Genomic DNA, 27064 nt, shown 5'->3' with positions numbered 1-27064 from the left:
TTAGTAACACTTATTAGTCAGAAAAGGCAAAATTCATCACAGGTCCCCTTTGGACGTAAATTATTTGTCTAAAATGTTTTAGGTGTAAACAAGACCTTAGATATGCATAATATAAAATATATGGTGCAAAAAAAGTATACAAAGTTCATTACATGTACTGCAACCTTTAGAAAAAAATATTTTCATATCAGCCTCTCAGTGTATTGGCACACACTTGCTGATTTAGTGTTTTGGCACATTTCAGTGTAACCTGCTAGAGCAATCTGTCAGTGCTTGGCTCTTGGACAACATGGTGGCACGAATATGAAGCACTCTTCATGGAGATAACAGTTTCATATACATATATATATATATATATATATATATATATATATATATATATATATATATTAGGGCTGCAACTAACGATTAATTTGATCATCGATTAATCTGTCTATTATTACTTCGATTAATCGATTAATAATCGGATAAAAGAGACAAACTATATTTCTATCCTTTCCAGTATTTTATTGGAAAAAAACAGCATACTGGCACCATACTTATTTTGATTATTGTTTCTCAGCTGTTTGTACATGTTACAGTTTATAAATAAAGGTTTATAAAAATAAAAATTAAAAAATTGCCTGTGCGCATGCGCATAGCATAGATCCAACAAATCGATGACTAAATTAATCACCAACTATTTTTATAATCGATTTTAATCGATTCGTTGTTGCAGCCCTAATATGCACACACACGCACGCACGCACGCACGCACGCACGCACGCACACACACACACACACACACACACACACACACACACACACACACACACACACACACACACACACACACACACACACACACACACACACACACACACACACACACACACACACACACACACACACACACACACACACACACACACACACACACACACACACACACACACACACACACACACACACACACACACACACACACACACACACACACACACACACACACACACACACACACACACACACACACACACACACACACACATACTTTGTCTCAGTAACGTTTTATATGAAATGTCTCTATTACCTTATGCATGATGTCAATTAGAGGTTATAGTGAGTTGAATCATCACTACTATTCTGTGTATAGTTACAGATTGAACTGATTGCTTCATTCTACAGTGAGCCTGGTGCAATCAATCCAATTCACTGTACATATACAGGAAGGATTGCTCTTGATCTTTCTGGCTACGAGTGCTTTGCTAGCACAGACCGATTTACAGCCTGTTAAGTGTTTATGGATCCACCACTGAGGTCAAGAGTGTGTATAACCCTGGAAGAAAAATCTACACAAGTCAGTATGGCATCTTTACTATTAGCTAGCTTCAGCAGCTATGTAATTCAAAGTCAATAGAATTCCTGTTTTTAATTGTGCAACACTAGCATGGACATGTGTTGAATAGAACAAATACAACCAAATCAGGAGAAACACTGCTATGTTTTCGATGCACCAATTCTTAATTTGCTCAAAAGGGCTTTTTAAACCACAATATTAGAGAAGTACCACCTAGAAGTCTGCTACTGCTAGACTTTCATTTTTCCACCTTTATATCATAAAGATGGGGCCAAAAAATTAAATCTTCACTCTTTCATGTGAATTTGAAAGCACGTTATGAGCCGTATTACTCAAAATGAGATTACGCCAAAAGAAAACAGATTTGGGAATGTTCTTCAAAGCAGATATGTCATTTGTGCGAATATGCTACTAAATGCTTTAAACTAATTGGATTTGACACATTTTGGTCAACTTTGATTTGTCAACAATAAAGGGAGCTTCCTTGTTCAAAATCCACGAGTCCAGGTTGCAATACAAACAAATGTGTGACTCATGGCTATTTTTGTTTAATTGCATTTTAAAGCGACATGTTTCATCTTCTGCTCACTCGTACACTAATTAGAATTTATCTTATCTAGCATTTCAATGTCATTATAATGACAGCCATTAGGAAAAATATTTTGCTCTCTTTTTGTCCTAATATTTTTACTGTCATACCCTTTCCATGCAACCTTTGTCAAAAAATAAAACTAAGTAAGTTTGACGTGTTAGACAAAGAGTTAGGTGTTCACAAATAGATACACCATGATCAGCAACACATTATCAGTACCATAACACTACTTTGTTCTTACCATGGGGCTCTCCATGATGCCTTTGAGGAAGATGAGGTCCAGGTCATTGGCGGTGGTGGAGCTGATGCTGTCACTCAGCGTGTCGAAGGCCTGATGCATGGCTACACACAAAATACAAAACATGCAAAAATTACAGACTGGAGGCATACAGTGGTTTCTTTAGAACGAGGTTATTCAACTGGTGGTCCGAGGGCTAAATCCATCCAGGGAATGACACCATACTGTCCCCCGAGTTCAGTTCAAAACTTAAGACAAACATTTTTTTCCAGCAAATTCCTAAAAACACTAGAGTGCTCATGTTGTATAGAGGAACTTGGATCAGTGTAAACACATTGGCAGCAGATCCTTGCATTGACATTTTAACCTTGCTAGTAAACACTGCAGAAGGTCCTTAAAAACAGCAGGGCGCTCCTTAAACTCTGACAAAATCAAATATTGACTGTATAGGACGCTGGTTCTCTCGAATATACAACATATTGAATTTATATATTTTAAATATTGGCTTTAAGGAAATATGGCCCCCCAAAACATTTTTTTTTTAATATCACTGTTTAGAAGGTTTTCAATCGAGCTATATTTTGTCAACCTATTATTTGTATTAACAAGGCTGTGTTGTGTCGTCAGCAAAAGGGATTAAACCACTTGGCAGTAACTAGCAGAATGCGCTGTTAATTTGGGTAGAACAAGTTTCCTGGCTAATGAAAGGTATAACAAGAGCTTATTACAAATAGTTTTATTTTCTTGCAAGTCTTACAGCCAAGAGGAAATATCAAAACAGAGTTGGTGTGTTAATCAGGCATCTGACACTGGGATAATTCCATGTTTACAGCAAGTAACTGGCTCAGACCAAATGTGACTTACACATCAATGCTAAACCAATCAAAGCACTCGGGATGAGAGGAAGTCAATATAAATAAATATTTGTTGAACGTCATACATTACAGTAGATGTTTTTCTGACGAGAATGGGATTCAAACCCATGTGTGTAGAGCACAATGTAGGTTTTTCTCTCAGTATATACAAAAGTATTCAGCCAATAAATACTGTACTAGGCTTTTAGAAAGGCCACGTTCGGTGCCACATTTTGATCTTGACCTCAAAGCCAGAAAAAGGACACAACTCACATCTTGGATTCTACTCAGGAGGAAATAGAAGCCAGACTGGAGCTAATGACCTTGATCATTAACGCAGTCCTTCCGCCCTCTCATACAATTATTTCATAAATAAATGGAATGACTAATTGCATGAGTCTTCCACAGTGAAGTATTTTCTTTTTTTAACCAGCTCTCCTCCAGCACGAGGAAGGCCAGATTTGCACCTGGCAGAGTAGACATTAGAGCAGCAGGCCAAGTTAGACGGCCCGCATAATTCTCTTTAATCACATTGGGTCTCACTGTACCAGGCTTTTTTCCTCACTTTTGGGTAACTTTCGTTGCATGTATTGCACAAATCGGACAACATGTAGGCCTCGGCCGATAACAAATTTTGCTTGAAGATGCAACACTGTTTTGAGAGCAAATTAATCACTGATATGATAAAGCATAAGAATGCAAGTATACCCTTTCAAATGCAATAAACTTGTATTTCTCGTATATTTTAACATTATAATTGGAATTAGCACTTTTATTAAATCTCCATTAAGTTAAATACAACAAATAAATAGCAATAAAATATACTCCGTCTGTCAGCAACAATTTGCTTTTGAATTTAAAAAAAAAAAAAAAACGTGTCTCGGTTAAGGAGGAACTGGAAGACCCTCAAATAAACAAATAAAATGGCAAAATAAAGTACTGACATACAAAGTTGCACTTCAATATTGAACATGAAGGCATATGTACAGTTTTACATTACTTAACTGAAAATAAATACTACAATAATAGCAGAAGTGTACAGCTCCACTAATGGACATTGGAGTGTTACTTTAGGTGTACAGCTCCACTAATGGACATTGGAGTGTTACTTTCAAAGGCAAAATTAAAGAATTGCTAGAAACATAATTTTATATGGGACTTTATTGTATTATATGTATAGTACATGTTCCAAAAAGAAAAAAGCATAAAACACCACCAGAATTAGAGATATTACAAGTCAAAGAGATGAAGCTTAGTGTTGCGCTCATGACTTGGTGTAACTAAACATTACCCTGTAAGATGAAGGCAATTGCATTTTATTGATATTTGAAATGTATTCAATGTTTATAAATGAATATTTAAATATACTAAATGTAAAAAAAGGGAACAAATATTCAAAATAAGATCATTAAATGAAATCTAGTTTGGTTACGCCATCATGAGCGCAACACAAGGTTGTAAAAGTTTCAACTACAATTCTAAATAAGATGTCGAAAGCAATTTAGTAATACATAAATATGATGATTTATCAAAATATAAAATAAATATACCTGAACAGAACGCTCACGATGGTTACACCAAAAAGTAATGCTATGAATCGCGTTTTTCCAAGTTTTTGGAGCATTTTTATGCTATTTCCAAGCATCTCCTTTTTATTATCGTTGATTTTAAATGGTCAAACCAATGCATAATATGCATGCCCTAGTAAACAAAAAAAAAGTCATATTTATTTTGAATGTTACATTTTGAAGTACATTTGTGCAGGTGGGTGCGAATGTACCCATTACCAGAGCTGTACACAGATTGATTAAAAGGCCATTTGCAAAAAATACTTTAGCTTGGTAGATTCCAAGTGAGGAAACATCATCATGACATAACATGACAAATGTTTGTCAAATGTTCAGCGTTTTGTGCAATGCCAGTTTCTCAACAGTATTAAAGGGTAGGGAGCATGTCTTCGGCAATGTAGTGAACCAAATTTTCTGTAAGTGCCCAGTTTTGTTTAAACTGACCTTATTCATGAAACGCCTCAGTGAGTGTAGACTGTCCGTACAAATGATCTGCATCTTTATGTCTTTTACCAGTTGAAAAAACTGATTCAAGTGGGCATGCAAATTTGCTGTTTTGGATTTTTTGTTGACACAACTTCCGATCACATTCAGCAAACTGTCTCTTCAGTGTTGATATGCTAATTATGTTCCAAAGGTTTAAAACTAAAATATTCCCACACTATTTTCCCCCTTTTTTCCAATTTCCATGACTGGAAAGTTGGTCATCTATGCAGGCATGTGATTTGAACTTAATGAAAAAGACTAAAAATAAGCCGGGGGTCTGGGGGCCGCAGGTCCTGGTGGGGGGACAAGGAGGACATACTGAATTTGTTACGGGAAAACCGTAGTCGTTGGCAAGTATGGCAAAGAGACGGATCAAGATTTTAACACACATTGTAGGTCAGAAATAAGAAGAAAAACGGAAAATATTTTTGTATAATTTCACAAAGATAAAAAAGACGGATTTCCGACTATAGACAGGAAAATCACAGCCTGTCTATTGTAACTTTCCAAATTTTCCAGGACAAATGCAGCTGAGATAGGCTCCAGCACCCCCGCGACCCCGAACGGGATAAGCAGTATAAAATGGATGGATGGACATGGGAACCATAGTAATGTAAAACTCAAGTAAACCGTGGTAAAACACCCGGTGGTTAGGATTACCGTATCGAATTAAAATGATCGTAAAACCGGGATTGATAACCTTACTTTGACAAACTCACAGGCCAGTGACGCTCATTAACTGGGGCGCTGGAGCTAGCTATCTAGCTTAAAGGGGAACTGCACTTTTTTGGGAATTTTGCCTATCGTTCACAACCATTATAAAAGACATGACAACAAATTGATTTTTTTTTAATGCATTCTAAATATTATATAAACATAAATAAATGTCCCCACCCCATTTCTTTGCGAGGATTATGAGACATTTTTCATCTAAATGGGAATATATGAACCTCCCAACAGTCGACATCCTAATGACAACGGACCTTATGCAGTAAGTGATGTTTTATTATGTTTGTAGGCTCTCATAAAGTCAGTAGTGAACAGAAAACAGTGATGAAGGAAAAAAAAAAGCAAACATTGTTGTGCGTTTTTAAAAATTAATGCGCGCGTATGCTTAAAATGGTCAAAATAAGTAAATATTAAAATGTTATTATAATTGGGCTTGTTACTACATTACATATATACTTACATCATGTACTGTATATAAACCCTAATGTGTGTGGATGTTTTTTAGGGACTTAATAGGCAGAATTGAAAGGCTCCCACAGGCTCCATTATAAGATGACTTTTGATCGCATTTATTTAATATTTAGAATGCATTAAAAATAAATCCATCCTTCGTCATGTCTTTCATATTGATTGTGAACGATAGGCAAAATTTCCAAAATAGTGCAGTTCCCCTTTAAATGCTAACATGAATACAATAGACTTCGACATATTTCCACATTAGGAAACTACATACCACAACCTAATCTTGCTGACAAAATAACTAAGCCAGGGGTGTCCAAACTTTCAAAACTTGGGGGGCCGCATTGGGCTAAAAAAAATGTTTGCCGGGATCAAAGTCCGACTGCATGTAAGGTAACAAAATATATATATATATATATATATATATATATATATATATATATATATATATATATATATATATATATATATATATATATATATATATATATATATATATATATATATATATACACACACACACACACACATATACAGATATATATATATATATATATATACAAATACTATTAATATAATAGATAATTAATAACTATAATTGGATATTAACAGTATGTGAAAGTCGACTTCTGCCTTGTTTTCTTCTGAAATGACCTCATTAAAGTTTTACAATCAATTAGAAATATCAAGCAGCTAAAATGCGCCAAACATGGATAAGTGTGGAGTGTTTTGCATCTTTCCCATCATGCAATGTAATAGATTTAAATGGGTGTAATTTTGAAAAATGTATTGTACGTGAACGTTTTTAATATTATCCACAAAGTTCAGTGAGGAGGTTGTTGTATGTGTGACCATGTATGTTGACTTCTTATGTTGGCTGCAGGTTTTTGCGCCATGAGTGGGAAAGGTGGCTTGGGTTGGGTCATATAAATAATTATTTGCCATTTCTACTTCAAATTTAATTCATGGTCATTGGCCTGCTTTGCTCACATTGTCCACAAGATGGCTGCAAGGCACACCACCTGTTTTTTTCTTTATCATTAAAAAAAACACTAAAATCATTGCACATTAAAACAGAATAAAATAAACATACAGTATTCAAACACTCAAAAATAATATTGCTCTTAAGAAACCATAACAATATCTAATGTTTCTTCTGCCGATAAAATATAGTGTGGGTCTATTTCTTAAAATTTTGATGGCCATGTTGGCAGGGGAGTCACGTGACTAGTTGTGTTTGGTGGCCTCGTTGGCTGAAGAGTCCTGTGACTAGTTGTGTTTGATGGCCATGTTGGCAGGAGAGTCAGGTGACTAGTTGTGTTTGATGGCCATGTTGGCAGGGGAGTCAGGTGACTAGTTGTGTTTGGTGGCCATGTTGGCTGAAGAGTCCTGTGACCAGTTGTGTTCGATGGCCATGTTGGCAGGAGAGTTCCGTCACTAGTTGTGTTTAGTGACCATGTTGGCAGGGGAGTCACGGGACTAGTTGTGTTTGGTGGCCACGTTGGCTGAAGAGTCCTGTGACTAGTTGTTTTTGATGGCCATGTTGGCAGGAGAGTCAGGTGACTAGTTGTGTTTGATGGCCATGTTGGCAGGGGAGTCAGGTGACTAGTTGTGTTTGGTGGCCATGTTGGCTGAAGAGTCCTGTGACCAGTTGTGTTCGATGGCCATGTTGGCAGGAGAGTTCCGTCACTAGTTGTGTTTAGTGACCATGTTGGCAGGGGAGTCACGGGACTAGTTGTGTTTGGTGGCCACGTTGGCTGAAGAGTCCTGTGACTACTTGTGTTTGATGGCCATGTTGGCAGGAGAGTCCCGTGACTAGTTGTGTTTGGTGACCATGTTGGCAGGAGAGTCATGTGATTAGTGTCATTTGATGGCCATGTTGAGGGTTCAGGTTAAATTCCAGCTTCTGCCATACTAGTCACATTCATTGTGTCCTTGCTCCTGATGGGTCTTGGTTAGCGCCTTGCATGGCAACTTTCCGCTACCGGTGTGCGAATATGTATGTGAATGGGTGAATGTGGAAATAGTGTCAAAGCGCTTTGAGTACCTCAAAAGTACAAAAGCGCTACACAAGTCTATAGTGTCATTCAAGTCCTCAACTGACCCGGGATCTGTAGTCTTTTCCTCCAGATTTGGTCCAGATTTTGGAGCACATTCAGCAATATTGCGATAATGATAATAACCATGATCATTTGGTAACAATAATCATGATATGAAATGTTCATAGTTTTACATCCCCTGGGACCCAACGTAAAAATACAACCAGACAGAATATTAGGTCGTTATTGCGCATGCTCACTGCTTGGACCTCAAAGAATTGTGAGATTTTTTTGGGTCTGGCATGGCGTTGAACAGAGTTGGAAAATGTTTTTAGGGTTTGGAGGAAACAACAATAGATATCTTTTAGGAACAAAATATTATGGAATGCATAAATAAGCGTAAGTACTGTAACATTATTCTATGAGTATCGGAAAAACTGCATGCCGGTCTTATCCAAACAATTGATCAAGTAAAGCATGGATGGGAAATTAATCAGCTGATTGATAAAGCATATAATGCCACAAAAAAAATCTGAAAATGGTGATCAACATGTAAATATGAATATTCTTATTTCTTGTGAATGCAAACATGTCTTTTCTTAAAGAGAATGTGAACGTTAACCTGAATGTTGTGTGCATGGACAGTAAACGTAGTCAGTGGAACACAAAACGAGGTAACAGACTAAACAGTACATTTGCCTGCAAGCAGATTTAAAGATTCATGTTGTTTAATTATACTCTTTAAAGAAAGTCATATATACATAAATGTGACATTCAGCGCCATACTATATATAATAATATTATTACAGCGTGATGGCCTCTGGCATCACTTGTCAACAAGGAAGGAATTGCAATGAGAGAAAATAAAAAGGGGCTTTTTCTGTCCTAAAGTGTCATCCCATCAAGGAGAGGTAGAATTAAAGCCAATGTCACAGAGGCTGCTAAACAATCTGGGCTGTTATTGTTTGTGCTTAAAGCACGGCAGGAGGAACGTGAACCTCTTATACAGCATTTAATGAAGGTCGCTTTGTTGCTAAGGAGTGGAGGTTAGGGAAAGAGAAAGTATAGTGAGAGGCGTTTGTTGTAATTCTCAAGGGGCCGGGAAAGCTTTTCACTTTGTCAAATAAATCCTTACAAATATGTCATTACTATTAATTGTTCAGTTGGTGTAAGATATGACTAAAGAGAGAGGTAGAACCTTTTAAGCAGTAGTCTCAGACACGCGGCCCGCGGGCCAATTGCGGGCCGCGAGACGTTATTTTGCAGCCCCCACCTTAAAGGGAAACTTCGGTTTTTTTCAACCTGGGCCCTGTTTTCATAATTTTTTCTGTATATGTGAGTGCTGGATAAAACATTTTTTGAGGTCGCGCCAGTATTGAGCAGGGCAGGCAGCCTCCAGCCCAGCTAACGCTCGTACACAGGGCAACTGGCTCTCGTCAAAATTCGGCCTATAAACATGCATTTTTTTCACACTGACAGGCTCAGATAGTTACAATGAGTGTCCGACAACATACTAGAAAGGAGAAATTAACGTATGTCTCTACCTTTAGCTGGAGATCGCTGTTTGTTGTGAGCTGTGTCCAAATCTCACCACGCTACAAATCTCGTTCCGAAATCTCGCGATAACTCGCGACAAAACACCGGTGGAAAAACAGTTACCTGACTGAGGTGAAGAGAGACGACCGAAGTGATTTTGTATTGGACTAAGTTACCGAAGACTGTTAGTTTAGTTTTATAGAAAAGGATAAAAGTAAAACAATGGTTCGTGAGTGCGCATTTCCAAACTGTGGCAACTGTGGAGTTATCGCGAGATTTCGGAACGAGATTTGTAGCGTGGTGAGATTTGGACACAGCTCACAACAAACAGCGATCTCCAGCTAAAGGTAGAGACATACGTTAATTTCTCCTTTCTAGTATGTTGTCGGACACTCATTGTAACTATCTGAGCCTGTCAGTGTGAAAAAAATGCATGTTTATAGGCCGAATTTTGACGAGAGCCAGTTGCCCTGTGTACGAGCGTTAGCTGGGCTGGAGGCTGCCTGCCCTGCTCAATACTGGCGCGACCTCAAAAAATGTTTTATCCAGCACTCACATATACAGAAAAAATTATGAAAACAGGGCCCAGGTTGAAAAAAACCGAAGTTTCCCTTTAATATGAAAGTTTAATGTTAGTGCGGCCTGCGAGTTTTAAATGAATGGCGCTTGACAGCGTTGTGTGCGGAGCTGAAGGAATCTACCAATCACGGTGTGGTGTATGGCTCTCGACAATATTGAGGGCATGCCGTGATGGCACTGCCTTAAGTGTCCTCTAGAACCTGTCATCGCATCGTTTTTTTCTCCATACAAACAGCGTGCCGGCCCAGTCACATGTTGTATGCCGCTTCCGCAGGCACACACAAGTGACTGCAAGACATACTTGAGGGTGGTCGTATAAACAACTTAAACACTGTTACAAATATGTGCCACACTGTGAACCCACACCAAACAAGAATGACCAACACATTTCGGGAGAACATCCGCACCGTAACACAGCATAAACACAACAGAACAAATACCCAAAATCCACACACACACCTCAACACCCCCCATCTCCCGAAGTATGCATTGACGTCACTTGCGTGATGCAAGCAGAGAAACATTTTGCCGCTTTTCCACGACACCCGCACATGCTCTCCCTCCCTCCCTCCCTCCCTCCCTCCCTGCCTGCCTCCGACGCTCGCCCACCTGCTTGTTCACGCCCCCGGCGCCGCTGTAAACAGTCCGGGCGGGGAAGACCAGCGGTCCGGTAGCTTCCAAAGCACTCCGCAGAAGGACCGAGCGACAATACAAAACTGTGGTGCAATGGACCCCAGCGCTGATACTCCGACAGAGAGTCGCTGGGCGAATCGGATGTGTGGGGGGTGGGGGGTGTATTTATTTATTTATATATATATATATTATTTTTTTTCATAAAGAAATACAATCATGTGTGCTTACGGACTGTATCCCTGCAGACTGTATTGATCTATATTGATATATAATGTATATATTGTGTTTTTTATGTTGATTTAACCAATCGGTCCGCGGACTGGTACTGGGCCGCGGCCCGGTGGTTGGGGACCACTGTTCTAAAGGTACAAATTATATAAGTCACATAACATGACTACTATTCACATGCCAGAATAACCAAATAGTGAGTCCCAGCAACCCACAGGTTGTGATTTTAGTCGATCCTGGTTTGCAACATTTACGCAGATGCCTAGGGAGCGCTAACTTTCCAAAATGATTTTAAGCATTATATCCTGACCACTTACGGCTTTTAGAATGTAATGATGCAACTACTATTGGTAACAAGCTAGCTGGTGGTGTTTTTGTTATAATTTTTTTTGAAAAATGTAACAGAGCAAGTTGCAAAAAATTGTGCCATTTTATAATATGCATTTCTTTCTAGTTTTCATATATATATTTTTCTAAAAATGTTGTACTGAATTAATTTATCTGAACTTAAATAAAACTGTCAAAAGGGCAAGACATACATTTTAATAAAATCATAATTTGTAACAAAAACACCTAATTAAATTAGCAAATTTCAAATGAAAACGAGTACCAAAAAATATTAATAGAAGTGCTGATTTTAACACAAACAAAACATTATTAACCACAATCGATGTGCCTGTTTTGTTGAGAGTAGTGCAAATGTTGCAGTATATGAAATGGTCATCTGAAAAGTGCAGACATTGTATGTGATCATGAGCTACAGCTGAAGAAATGTTAACTTTTGTGAGGAAGATGTAGACCTAAGTTTGTACAGGGGATGTTGAGGTACTATCGCTAGTCTGATCATGAGTAGTGGAAGCAAAAAATAAAACTGCAATAGCTTTTATCTTTTTCTTAAAGGCCTACTGAAACCCACTACTACCGACCACGCAGTCTGATAGTTTATATATCAATGATGAAATCTTAACATTGCAACACATGCCAATACGGCCGGGTTAACTATTAAAGTGCAATTTTAAATTTCCCGCTAAACTTCCAGTTGAAAAACGTCTATGTATGATGACGCATGCGCGTGACGTCACTAGTTAAACGGAAGTATTGGTACACCATTGAATCCAATACAAAAAAGCTCTGTTTTCATCTCAAAATTCCACAGTATTCTGGACATCTGTGTTGGTGAATCTTTTGCAATTTGTTTAATGAACAATGAAGACTGCAAAGAAGAAAGTTGTAGGTGGGATCGGTGTATTAGCGGCTGGCTGTAGCAACACAACCAGGAGGACTTTGACTTGGATAGCAGACGCGCTAGCCGACGCCCGCACGGATGATCGGGTGAAGTCCTTCGTCCTTCCGTCGATCGCTGGAATGCAGGTGAGCACGGGTGTTGATGAGCAGATGAGGGCTGGCTGGCGTAGGTGGAGCGCTAATGTTTTTATCATAGCTCTGTGAGGTCCCGTTGCTAAGTTAGCTTCAATGGCGTCACTAGCAACAGCATTTTTAAGCTTCGCCAAGCTGGAAATTATTAACCGTGTATTTACATGTCCACGGTTTAATAGTATTGTTGATCTTCTGTCTATCCTTCCAGTCAGTGGTTTATTTATTTTGTTTCTATCTGCATTTGAGCCCAATGCTATCACGTTAGCTCAGTAGCTAAAGAGCTTCACCGATGTATTGTCGTGGAGATAAAAGTCACTGTGAATGTCCATTTCGCGTTCTCGACTCTCATTTTCAAGAGGATATAGTATCCGAGGTGGTTTAATATACAAATCCGTGATCCACAATAGAAAAAGGAGAAAGTGTGGAATCCAATGAACCCTTGTACCTAAGTTACGGTCAGAGCGAAAAAAGATACGTCCTGCACTGCATTCTAGTCCTTCACTCTCACGTTCCTCATCCACAAATCTTTCATCCTCGCTCAAATTAATGGGGTAATCGTCGCTTTCTCGGTCCGAATCTCTCTCGCTGCTGGTGTAAACAATGGGGAAATGTGAGCAGCCCTCCAGCCTGTGACGTCACGCTACTTCCGGTAGGGGCAAGGCTTTTTTTTTTATCAGCGACCAAAAGTTGCGAACTTTATCGTCGTTGTTCTCTACTAAATCCTTTCAGCAAAAATATGGCAATATCGCGAAATGATCAAGTATGACACATAGAATGGATCTGCTATCCCCGTTTAAATAAAAAAAATTCATTTCAGTAGGCCTTTAAGTGGTATTTTTGTGTTCTCCTTTCCCTGCTTACTTTCTTGTCAGAAGCAGCATGTGTGCGCAGACGCCGTCTTAGTGAAACCAAACAGCAACCACCATTCAAAGAATTTTAACAATACAAAGAATGAAGGCACAGACAGTGCGTCTTTCTTTATGTCACAAAACAAAAATGCAGCGTTCCACTCAAACAAGTTCAAACTCTGTTTCTTATTTTACTGGCAACTCTCGAACAACCTTTAACCAAGAAAATACACATCACCCCCGAGTCAAAGCCACTGTAACCGTGTAGCCAGCCTCAACACTGCCAACTAAGAATGTCTACTTATTTTATTACAGCACGTCCCCTAAACCTTAATACACCATCGACATGAATGAGCACAACATTTCGCAGTGGAAACGTGGGGACAAGCGGTAGAAAATGGATGGGTGGAACGTGGGTTCATTTACTATCAAGTCTGTATCTTTAGTCGTTGAAATTAAATCCACGATGACTGGCTAGTTGTTTTGCTAACGGCTACTCAAGCATGTTGCAAGAGCAGTGACGCCGTATTCTAGTGATTACGTCTCAACCACGCTGTGTAGATGCGCTAGTTGATGTAGCGCTAGCATGGTCTGCTGACAATAATGTTTATTTTCCCCAAATCTTACTCTATTTAATCCACTTTTTATTGATTTATTTTAAGAGGAAAATGAGAACGAAAGGGTTGAAATCCTGATTAGCATGAGCGCTACCGTTTTATTTTTTTCCAGGCGAGTAAATTTGTCGCACTGTACAGACCTGAAAAAGACAGTGGACTTAAAAATTGTCATCTAAACCATCCTATTGCCATGGTAACAACCACCCGAGGCTTGTATGATATTGGTTTGCAGTGCATCACCTTATTAGCTCACTGAAGGTCACCAGCAGTGAAGACAACAAACATTTGTGATATTTGTTGACATTTTAGCAAATGGACAGCACCACTGAGTGTGGCCAGAAATGTCACTGTGACGGTTCATACACAGACTCATCACACACTCACAACTTTGTGTTTCCATTGCTCATCTAGTTTGTGTAAGGCTCAAGTGCTATAATAGATTGTCAGAAAGCGACATGGGCAAAATAATTGCAAGTGTCAGCACATTATCACATACCCTGAGCCAGAACAGATTCCAATTGTCCCATTCCCTTGATAGCAGGCTGACAGGCTAAACCAGCACACTTTACTCCAACAGTGAGTACGAGTATATTTGACAATATTTCCACATGGAGAGAGGTGAACATTTTGTGGATTGTGTGCATTTGTGTGCGAGAGAGAGCGAGAGAGAGGCGGAGTTAAAGTGAGAGTTGCAACAGAGTTATAGTTGTTTGAATGTTGCAAATAGGACACTTTAAGGCACAGTATATCTGGTCAGAACTCTGTTGCTTATGAACAGGATCATTACCCATCATAAATGCACAATGTAGTAAAAGGCTTACACACATTACACAAAAAAAAAACCAAGTTGGATGCTTTGATGGAGAATGTATTCATTATGTCTGTCCCTGTCACCTCTGTTACGCCACATTACAAAACAGAGGACATTTTGCCACCCAGTATTGAGTGTGGCATACAGTACACATGGCAAGAATGCAATGATGCAGTTTAATGCATATCTCAAATAGACTTGTACTCACTGTTGGAGTAAAGTGTGCTGGTTTAGCCTGTCAGAGATCATTGCCTACTATCAAGATAATTAAACGGCAGCATTGCATTCTTGCCATGTGTACTGTATGCCACACTCAATACTGGGTGGAAAAATGTCCTCTGTTTTGTAATGTGGCGTAACAGAGGTGACAGGGACAGACATAATGAATACATTCTCCATCAAAGCATCCAACTTGGTTTCTTGTGTGTAATGTGTGTAAGCCTTTTACTCCATTGTGCATTTATGATGGGTAATGATCCTGTTCATATGCAACAGAGTTCTGACCAGAGATACTGTGCCTTAAAGTGTCCTATTTGCAACATTCAAACAACTATAACTCTGTTGCAACTCTCACTTTCACTCCGCCTCTCTCTCGAACACAAATGCACACAATCCATAAAATTTTCATGTCTCTCCATGTGGAAATATTGACAAATAGACTCATACTCACTGTTGGAGTAAAGTGTGCTGGTTTAGCCTGTCAGAGATCATTGCCTGCTATCAATGAAATAATAGGGCTTTGAAGCGACCCCGAAGGGAATAAGCGGTAGAAAATTGATGGATGGATGGATCTTTGGGCACCACACGATACCATTCTTGGTGGTAACGATTCTATTTAGAATCGATTCTCAATTCAAAATCAATACTTCAACAATATTGGATGCCACTTGTACGATTAACTACATTCCTCTATAAAAAAGATAAACCTCTTTAATTAATTTCTATATGTGGTACTCAGTGGCCTAGTGGTTAGAGTGTCCGCCCTGAGCTCGATAGGTTGTGAGTTCAAACCCCGGCCGAGTCATACCAAAGACTATAAAAAAATATGTGACCCATTACCTCCCTGCTTGACACTCAGTATCAAGGGTTGGACTTGGGGGTTAAATCATCAAAAATGATTCACGGGTGCGGACACTGCTGCTGCTCACTGCTCTCCTCACCTCCCAGGGGGTGATCAAGGGAGATGGGTCTAATGCAGAGAATAATTTCGCCACACCTAGTGTGTGTGTAACAATCATTGGTACTTTAACTTTTTTAATATTACTTAAAAGAAGACTGGTTTTGTTTGATAAAATTCTACCCAAACATCATAAAGTAAATAAAAATGTATGAAAGTAAAATACTTTTTTTTATTGTTTTTAACCGATAAAGAATCGTTACAAATAAGAATCGCGATTCATTAAAAAAAATTAACAAATGTTTGACACCCTTACTATTAAAGATGTGCTTCTGCCAACATAAGGCAACCCATGCTTGGGTCACGGATGACAAATGATGCAAGCACATGCACTACGTGGACCCACACGCATAGGATATTAATGTGCAGTATGAAACACTATGCAATAATAATGAACTCTGTCAATTATAAATAGATGTATGGTACTTCAAACTCAATGTTGCTGGTAAATATCTACAAGACAAAAAATACACATACAAAGTGGTATCTCAACTTGCGAGTACCTTAACGTATGAGTAATTAGAGATGAGACCTTCTCTTGACTTTTTGTTATGCTTTAAATTGCGAGCATACCTTGAGTTAAGAGTATTTTTGCTCTCGTTTGAAATACAGTTAGATTTGTAACAGGGTTGTGCAATAAAGAGTTAAGATATTATTACACATTGTGGTTCCGGTTTCATTTACACAAGAAGCAAATATAAGTTTTTATTAGACAGTTGATGTGTGCTTTTGAGCACTGCTCAGAAATCTACATTCTGCCCTCCAACCATCAGAACTAAGAAAGTTAGTGGGAAGGAGGGGAAGCACACAACCAAATCAGAGAAAAAAACCATTACAATTGTGTCCTACCTGTTAGCAGCCTACCCAGTGAGTAAGCCCCACTGCAAAGTCAGCGTGCGACAAACAAGCTGGAGGAAGACTGGGCCCGTTCCGCCACAAACGACCAACATTTATATATGAACAATATTGAGAAGCTGCAGTATAACTGTGTTTCAATTTGTTATAACTAGTTTTGACTCAACAAACTTGATGGTCAAGCAATAGTTTTGGTACATAAACAAACATCGTTTGGTTGTGTCTTCTCGGAAAGGACTTGTCCGGTCCGTCCCTCAAAGACGCCGGAGACAGTCACTACGTTTCCATGCACTAAATTAGTCTGATTTCTCAAATGATTCGTTTTTTTGTATTTACACACCTGTGTGTGAAGTCCCAGTGTCCAAGCACACTCGCTAATGCGACTTTTGGTCATACGCCGTGTGCCTCCCGTACACTGGGTGGGGGGGCGCTATTTCCTTTTAGCACAGATAAATGTAATGCTTTTACGGTTGACTTATGGGGTCACAGCAGGCATCTGCGGCTCCTTACAAATCAACAGTTAAGATCTGTTGTACCCGGTGTCCGCTGTAATAATGGCACAGATGAAAATATATGTCTCTAATGGCTATGCTGATGTTAAATAGCAGACAGCATCATGAAATAATTGTGTATCGTGCTGCGAACATGATGCTACTACCAAGATGCAGGTCCAAAGCAAAGAAAGACCAACGGGAGAGAGTTTTTTCGGAGGAATTTTCGGTCGGAGAATCATGGAAACAAAACTTTCGAATGTCTCCGAGTTAATTCATAAGGCTCTGTGGATTGAAGGAAGGAGTTTTGAATCTGAAGGAAAAGACCGTTCGTTCCCCGGTTGATACTATTTCAGATGAAGTTGATATTGTTCTGGACTATCTTGCCAGTTGTGTGAATACAGAGTTATTGTTAATTAGTTTGGAGTGCACAAATGCAGCGTTAAGAGGTTTGTGTACATTTTATTATTCACCTTTATTATATCTGCTTCATTCTCTCTCCTCTCATTCGTTTTTGGTTTGAGAGTCCGAATTAAGCCGGCATTCTACAATTAATTAGCTACCTTCTTAAATAAATCTGTTTCTTTTTTTCTCCCATGGATGCACTTCAAAATGTTGAGACTGGTGCATGCGCAATACAAAGGGTCCCCTCCGGCGGCACACACCCACTCGAGAAATCAGGATTTCAATCGCATAATCCAGAACAACACGATTGGATTAAGGAGTTTCCATGGGTTGTAGGATGTTTATTTAGAGCAGTGGTTCTTAACCTGGGTTCGATCGAACCCTAGGGGTTCGGTGTGTCGGCCTCAGGGGTTCGGCGGAGCCTTCGCCACGGATGTAAAGACACATCCGACTTATCGTGTAAATAAATACTTCTCCCTATCGGCATATTATGGATACCCCCAAACAATGTTCCCTCTAATTTTCCATCTGATTTGCAGGTTGTTTAATTGATCGATTGAAACTTTTACTAGCAGATTGCAAAAGAAGAGAATACATTATATGAAACAGTACAGCTTACACAGTACAGTACATATTCCGTACAATTGACCACTAAATGGTAACACCCGAATAAGTTTTTCAACTTGTTTAAGTCGGGGTCCACGTTAATCAATTCATGGTAATGTGTGTAAAGAGTGTAATTTGTTGTGAGTTCATGCACTGTGTTGGTTTTGTTCTTTGAACAAGTTGATGTTCATGCACGGTTCATTTTGTGCACCAGTAAAAAAACATAACTTTTTCTTGAATTGAAAAAACATTTTATTTTTCACTAAAGAAGGGTTCGGTGAATGCGCATATGAAACTGGTGGGGTTTGGTACCTCCAACAAGGTTAAGAACCACTGATTTAGAGCCAAACTATTTGAGAAATTGTACTAATTTAGGGCATGTACATGTACTGAGTGTTGCCTGTTGACACAAAAGAAACACAAAGCAGCTCTATGAGAACAAGTAGGCAAAATAAGGGGATAATACACAGACTTTTCAAAACTGCCCGAATAATCAGTGAAGGAAAAGCGCATTAGTCCGCTCCCCAAGGGGAATCCTATGCAATATTACATAAAAAATACTGTAGTTGTTTGTGGAACATGCTATTGTAATGACTTTCAAACAGTATTTAGCTAAACCTTTTTTCTTCCTATTAAACGGCCTTTTACATGTTAAAAAATGGTGGTGTTTTGGGAGAACCAAGCACAGATTAAATTGATTTCAATACATTTCAAAGGGCAAGGCTTCTATGATATATGAATATTTTGAGTTACAAGCTTAGTCGTGGAACGCAATGTGCTTATAGGTTGAGGTACCACTGTAGTTTCTGTCCAAAGTGTAAGTCACATTTGATTTTTTCCAGGAACCATACCAAAAGCAAAACTACTGCATCAGAGCCATGGCAGAAGATTAGGCATTTATCCACCTTTTCCTCTTACACAGAACCCAGCCCATCGCAGCATTCTGCAACAAAATAATTTTATATAAGATAGCGCCACAGTCTTGTGTGATGTATAAAATACTTTTCAGTGCAATTCCCTTACACACAGGTGTTGTCACATCTCTGTTATGGGACTGACACTATCTCAAAAGTCATGTCGTTAGCCATCCCTTTCTGTGAGCAGCATAAACGAGGCTACAGTGATGGGAGGTGTGGTCTGATGCTGAAGGACATAGTTCTTGATGGGACATAAAAATTCTAAACATGTTTTGATCAAAAAGTCAAAATCTCAATGAAGATTGCAGGTTATGAGACAGCAATACAAACTTTATAACTTTAGATGCCACTCTCTGACCCTTTGTGCTTCCAATTGGACAGTCATAGTCTCTTAAATGACTTGCATTCTGTTATTATTGCTATTTTTGCATGTATCCCTCGCTGTCCTTGTAGTCTGCATCCCATTCTGCCCTGGGCCCAATCTGTCTCTCCCTGTCATTGTCACTAAGGAGGCATACAAGTACTACTCAGCAACCAGAAACACGCACACACACACACACACACACAAACTGTTGCTTTTTGGTGATATTGGTAATTATGACACCCATGGGTGCACAACTCCTGCAGGTACAGGACTGTTGTCTTACCTTCTCTTTCTAGCTTCATTTCCAGGCCCTCCAGGGAATAGGCAGAGTCCCCCTCCTCAAGGGAGAGTCTTCCAAACAAACTGCCAGCCATGGTGACCAACACCTCACTACAGAGTGTCCACACACATACACACGCCCAATACTGTATGTGAGGTGGAGTAAGATCTCTCACAGTCCCCGTCCTCCTACCAAACAGCTCCAGGCTTTTTCCTCCCTCTCCACCTGCTCTTGACGTAAATGTGTGTGCTATGCCTGGCTGAGCCTCTTCTCCTACACATGAATGAATGCAGACGACAGGCTTGTGTGCTTGAGTAGAGAGAAAGAGAGAGAGAAAGCGTGACACGTAAAAGGAGGAGTGGGGAAGAAAATAGGAAGTGTGATGCTTACTCTAGGAGGAGGAAGAGAGAGAAAGGGAGGCTGGGCAATTTTCCTCAAGGCTTCCCAGTGGGGGTTAACTAGGTGGAGAGGAGTAGCAATGGGCAGGCTTGCAAGAAACAGATTGGTCAAGGAGGCAGAGAGAAGGGAGAAGAATCACAAATGAGCAATAAACCTTTTCTGTGATGACATCACAGGCGGTACAGAAACATTCAGCCTTCCCAACGCACAACGATCGCAGGGACGTTTATCATTGTGCTATCTGCGCATACAGTGAATGCAGTAAATGTATATGTGATGAATAGGTAACCTTTTTTTGCTTCTTTCAACAACCCTGGAGAAAATAACCTTGCAGAAAGTGGTTTTGTGAATTTGAAAAACAAAACACTTTTCTCTGTATTGCCAAACTGAGCTTTTGGCAAGAATACAATTCACACATTGTATTCACTAACTCTCAGTAAAACTGCCTATCCTAACTGCACAGTTATTTCAAGATGAATAGTTTATTTCTAAACATACTTCTATTCTAAATGTGCTAGATTTTCAGCTGCTACTTTCGATCTTTTTAGTCTAAACTCTGCAAGAAAATGGCTGGACACTGATGCTTCAGCTCCTTGGAGGTTCTAAAAATAATTAGATCTGAACAGGCATATTATTCAGCCATTAGACTACACAGAGACATTAGCATCTCATAGTCGTCCAATATGTAAGACTGTTTTTGAGCTGACTCCTGACAAGAGTCATTCTGGAAACACATTGCCAAAACAAAACAAAAAGATAACAATAGAAGAAATGTTATTTATATTTCTGTTAAATATGTAAATAAACCTACTACTTACAGTGTATGGTGCTTCAGGGTAACATTAAGATTGCCTAGCAATGGAAACGAGCATGTGTGTGTACCCGTGTGCAATAGACCGGTCACGTAGCTCTAACATAGTGCAAGTGGTGGGCTGCAAAGCATACAACAGAAAAAGCCTCTTAGGCTTGACTAATTTAAGACTGGAGTTAGAGCAAACCATTAGCCAGCTCATTAAGTCACATTAAAACTGGTGAGATGAAATACATGTCTGGAGTGCTGGATTAACCACAAAGCCTTCACTATCGCCTTCACTCTCTTGGTATCTCTGTGGCTGATAGTCTTTTTAAGGCATTCCACTTTAGAGGCTCCACACAAGGGGTGGAACGGTTCACAAAAACCATAGTTTGGATATTGTCATGACTTTGGGGCACTGTTTTCAGTTTGGTTCGGTGTACATTGTTGTTGTTTTTTTTTAAAACACAGAATACCATACATCTCAATAATCCACCATTTCTATTTATTGGTCACATTTTTACCCACTTTTTTAATGTGAGCGTTCCCCTCTAGATGTAAATGAACCCACCTCATGCTGCCCCTGGCCTTGCTTTTCCACACCATAAGCCGCAGAGAAAGTTTTACAAAAGTATTGGACTTTCTCTTTAAAAATGTACACTATTGAAATACAGACATACTGTATGTGTTAAATCCAAAAGGTAGAGCCTGGACAGATGGTGTTTTTTTCAAAACTACTGGTATTTTTCAAAGGCAGTCTAGTACTTTTTTTAATTACTGTAAATTTCGGACTATAAACCGCATTTTTTCCCCCTACACTTTGAACCATGCGGCTCATAGGACGAAGCGGTTAATTTATAGATTTTTCTTTCACTGACGGCCATAATAAAATAATTGTATTAAAAAAAACAAACAAGCAAAAACACTGAAAGGGTGTTTTATTGTTTGTACTATGGCGCCATTTTTTTGGAAAAATTCGCTCACTGCAGGTGCTGTAGTGTCCTTCCATTTAGTTTTTTTAACAACAGGAAGTAGAAGTGCCGTCCATTGCGTTTTTACTCGTATTACTGGGTAAATAAATAATTTCGCAACATATATTTACGGCATATACCGTATTTTACGCACTATAAGGCGCACCGGATTATAAGGTGCACCTTCAATGAATGGCATATTTCAAAACTTTGTTCATATATAAGGCGCACCGGATTATAAGGCGCACCTATGCATCCATTAGATGGAGCTGCGCTCAAGGGAATGTCAACAAAACAGTCAGATAGGTCAGTCAAACTTTATTAATAGATTACAAACCAGCGTTCTGACAACTCTGTTCACTCCCAAAATGAATAAACAGCTGATTTACTCGTGTTACGGTAAATCAAACGTTGGTGCAATCACAATATAGTAACACTCGAAAGAGCAATAACAATATCAATAACTAAACGTTGCTCAAACGTTAATGTCACACAACACAACACACAAAATAAACATGTAAAGCTCACTTTATGAAGTTATTCCTCATCCACGAATCGCTCTAATTCTTCTTCTTCAGTGTCCGAATTAAACAGTTGGGCGAATACGGTATCCAAAATGTCCGGCTCCGTCTCGTCGAAGTCGTCATTAATGGAGTCAGTGTCGCTGCTGTTGTCTAACAGTTCAGTGACAATTCTTGCCTTCCTGAAAGCTCGGACCACAGTTGAGACTGATATATCAGCCCAGGCATTTACGATCCACTGGCAGATAGTGCCGTATGTCGTCTGGCGCTGTCTCCCTGTCTTGGTGAACGTGTGTTCGCCTTCTGTCATCCCGTGTTCTACTGCGTGACTGATCGCTTTGAGTTTAAACTCTGCGTCGTAAGCGTGTCTCTTAATAGGAGCCATTTTGGGGTCTTTACATAAACACACAAATGGAAATGAAACATCATATATCCCAGCATGCACCGCGCGCTTCTTCTTCTAGGGGGGCGGCAGCTTACCATAGAAGAACAACTTCGTCTTCTACGGGGGAAAATTAAGTTGGCGGCTGCTTACCGTAGAAGAAAAAGCGCTTCTTCTACGGGGAAAAAGAAGTTGGCGGCTGTTTACCGTAGTTGCGAGACCTAAACTTTATGAAAATGAAGTTTAGGTTTGTTGTGGCTCAATATCGGTCCATATATAAGGCGCACCGGATTATAAGGCGCACTGTCAGCTTTTGACAAAATTGGAGGGTTTTATGTGCGCCTTATAGTGCGGAAAAAACGGTAGTCCCACGAGGCTAATACATGAAAAAAAAAAAAAAAGTTCTAAAATTTAGTGGGTGCAGCTTATATCCCGGTGCGCTCTGTATTTTGGAAAATACGGTAGTTTGGCATACAAGCCTAATTCAAGGAAATATTTAGCTACCTTCCAAAGAGTATTTTTACTTTTATCACTGAAACAAGACTACGGATATTGCACATGCTCGTCTGGTTTTAAGGTATTCCATGGTATTAAAAAGTGACTGTTTCAAAACCACAAAAATGTTCCTTCATACCATCCCTATAGTATAAGTGAATGTGAAAGTTAAAATTCCATCAGGTCGCGTGGGGCTGCAGCGGCATAATCAGTACCCCTTACCTTGCACACATGTTGGCAGAAACGCGCCAAAGTCTTTTTACAAGAAAAGATTGCAACAGCGCTACTTGTAATATTTGCAAAGCTGCCATGTCATCAAAAGGAAGACATAGGATATGCTGAAACATTTGAACACACAACATGCAATAACTATGCTATACTATGCATGATACTATACTATACTATGAATTAATGTTGCGTTTTTTGAACCGCTCCAATGTCATCCCTGCAGCAGACACCTGGCGTAAATACAACAGGTACTAACAAACACTGCCTGTAATGTTAGCTCTATTTGTTACATTGAAATGAATGCCTTCTCATTTAGATGACATCGACGAGAGACAGATTCTGACTGGCTTCGAGGCGGGCAATACTTGCTCCAGTTCACGTCTGCCTCTAGTCAAATGTCATCAAGCAGCGACTGCAGTGCCACTGTAGACGCTCCTAATAGGTGAATATTTAATTGTAATTGTAATCTGGAAAAAAGTTGCATGTTTTCCTTCAACCAGATTTTCACAGTCATTTCCATTATACAAGTGAAAGTAAAACAATTTAAATATGGTGTAAAAGTCCATTCATGTCAGCAATTAAACTTCAAGTGACTAACGTGTGATATAAACTAATTACATGCAAAGGGAGATATGTCAAGCCTTTGTTTATTATAAATTTGATGATCATGGAATAGTTTTTGAAACCCCATATTTCCAATTCAAGGTTTTTATAAATTGTAAGCCATAAACATCAAAATAATGGATATGTCTGGCTATGTCTCACTTTGCATGAAATGAGTTAATATCACATGTTACTTATGACACATTAAATGTCGTATTCTTGTGTAATTTCCCACATATGATTTATTCTGTTAAATTCCACAGAATAATATGTATTAATTATATTTAAAAGTTTTTTTTTCTATGCCTCTTAAGACTTCACTGTAGGTTTTGTAATTTCATGTTACCTCTAAACTAAACAAAAGTGATGCTAATCCACCTTTGTGTTGTATATTTTTCCAAATAAGAATCAATAATAGAACCAATAAAGAACCAAATTGTTAAGAAGAATCGAAACTGGAATCGAAACCGGAAAAATCTCATCAATTCAAGGGAAAGGCAACACCGAAGATGATATGCACATCTACAGGAGCACCAACCATCGCTACATATGCTATATTCAAGGTAAAGTTGAAGCATTAGTGACACAAATACTTAATTTGTTACTGTAAATGATAAGGCATGCTACGATGACTAACACCAGCTAGCTAACATGATGCAAAGAACAGAAGCACAGGGAAAATGCGCCATTTTCCACTGTAGTATTTTACAATAACTTTCCAATTCTCCCTGGTAAATGAAATGCCCATCGGGAGAAAATTTAGTCCCTAGTCTCGAGGTGGTACTTTGAAAAGTTCCCTAGGAATTTTTGAGGGGCGGGCTGTGCTGTCGAATGCTGATTGACTGAACACAGTTGGTATTAAAAATGTCAGCTTTCATGAGAATATGTGGGCACATCTAGCTTACTTCCTATTTCCTGTGCATTTCTATTACAACAGTCTTGACAACGGAGAGAAAAAAGAACGATAGGAACTTTTGAGTAGCAGGAACTTTTGGGGGGCATTTGTGTGCTGAGAAAAACGCTGATGTGGAACAATCTTGCAGCGTTTTTAATCAGCTAGTGTGTAAACTGGTCTACAGTTTAATATTGTTCATTATTATTACAAGCTTCATTTCCATACGCAAAGCTACGACTCTTAATCGTATTTACAGAGGAATATAAAGTATTTAGCCAAACATTGAACCGGCAACTCCAGCTGCTCACTGAGACTCGGCGACGTCGTCGTCGTTTGAGGACATATGCCAAATAAAGGAGGAAGTAAAAAAGTGGAATGAAGATTAATCCCATCAAATATTCACTATCTAGTTTGTTACATGCTATAACAGTATTAATTAAGAGACTGTTCAAACTACAAGTGTTCACAAAGTACACAGAACAATAATTATGATGAACGTTGTGAACTTTTTTTTTTATTGAGACAAATATTTATGTATTCAATATCTGTTTGCTTACTATGGTATATTATTTATTTGTTCACTGTTCTTTTACAGAGAACAAGGACATTGGATAAAAATTGCTATGGTATGAAAAGGGGTAAAATTAAATAATCTCTGTTTCTTCCTACTCCTTTTCTGACGTGCCTTTTCAGACATGAAACAACTGGAAATATGTGATGTATTTGTTGTATTATATCATTGTATCGTATGCATGTTCGAAATAAACTGAAACTGAACTGAACTGAACCTGTTAAACATTCTGTAATTGCAGACTATCAATCATAACAGGCTATAAAATAATATACCATAGCGATGGTAATATTGTGTAGTGAACTTTAATTACCCAATGTGTGCTGCAGAGGGCAGTGGCAGGCATGCCTGCAGTATTAGAACTAGTCTGTATCTCACTCACGCTACAGTACACGCATCAATAGGGACTGGAGGTCGGCTGTAATGGCTGACCTCCTAATTTTAACTACACAGTAGACACTCTGGGGGCCTTGTACACATGCATGTGGGGGGGTTGGGGTTCGGCGCACCCCTCATTGCCTCGTCGGCCGGCGCGGATTCCGGGGACTGCGTTCTGGTGGCCTGCCAGGCTTTTATTAATTTATTATCATTATTATTATTTTTTATGTGTATGTATGTGTGTATATGTGTATGTATGTATATATATATGTATATGTGTATATATGTATATGTGTATATATATGTATATATATATATATATGTGTGTATGTATGTATATGTATGTGTATATGTATGTATATATATATATATATGAATATATATATATTTATTTATTTTATTTTTATTTTTTTTAAAATAATTTTTATTATTTACTTACTTTATTTTATTTAATTATTTGTATTTGTTATTTTTAATTTAATTTGTATTTCATTTTATTATTATTTATTTATTTATTTTTTTAAATTATTGCTATTTTTGTTTAATCTTATTATTTATTTGTGTGTGTCTCGCTTCCTGTTGGGTGGGGTCCGTGCCCGTGTGGCCCGCTGCGTTGCGCTGTGGGGTCTCTGTTGGCGACTTGATGTGGTGGCGGCGCGGCGCCCGTGTCTGGTCTGGATACTGTGTCTCGGTTGTTTGGGCGGTGGTGTGTTTGTGCGGGTTTGGGTTGGGGTGGTGGGGTCTTTTGGTGGGGGGGGTGTTGGTGTCTCTTGTTTGCGTGTTGGCGTTTGGGCTTGCTG

The 27064-nt window shown here is 39.0% G+C and overlaps 1 protein-coding gene across 2 annotated transcripts in view; it reads right to left on the bottom strand.

The window, feature by feature from the left end:
• Nucleotides 1-27064, bottom strand: part of mpp2b (MAGUK p55 scaffold protein 2b) — a 68878-nt gene that overhangs the window by 12883 nt on the left and 28931 nt on the right. For both annotated transcript variants that reach the window (XM_062056012.1, XM_062056013.1), the window contains exon 3: nt 2173-2273. In XM_062056012.1, the coding sequence (XP_061911996.1) occupies nt 2173-2273 (101 nt within the window). The remainder of the gene's footprint in view (nt 1-2172; nt 2274-27064) is intronic.

This window comes from Entelurus aequoreus, linkage group LG08, assembly GCF_033978785.1.
Source record: "Entelurus aequoreus isolate RoL-2023_Sb linkage group LG08, RoL_Eaeq_v1.1, whole genome shotgun sequence".
NCBI classification, from domain to species: domain Eukaryota; kingdom Metazoa; phylum Chordata; class Actinopteri; order Syngnathiformes; family Syngnathidae; genus Entelurus; species Entelurus aequoreus.
Note: the sequence above shows the minus strand (reverse complement) of the source record. Positions and strands in the feature narration are given on the sequence as shown.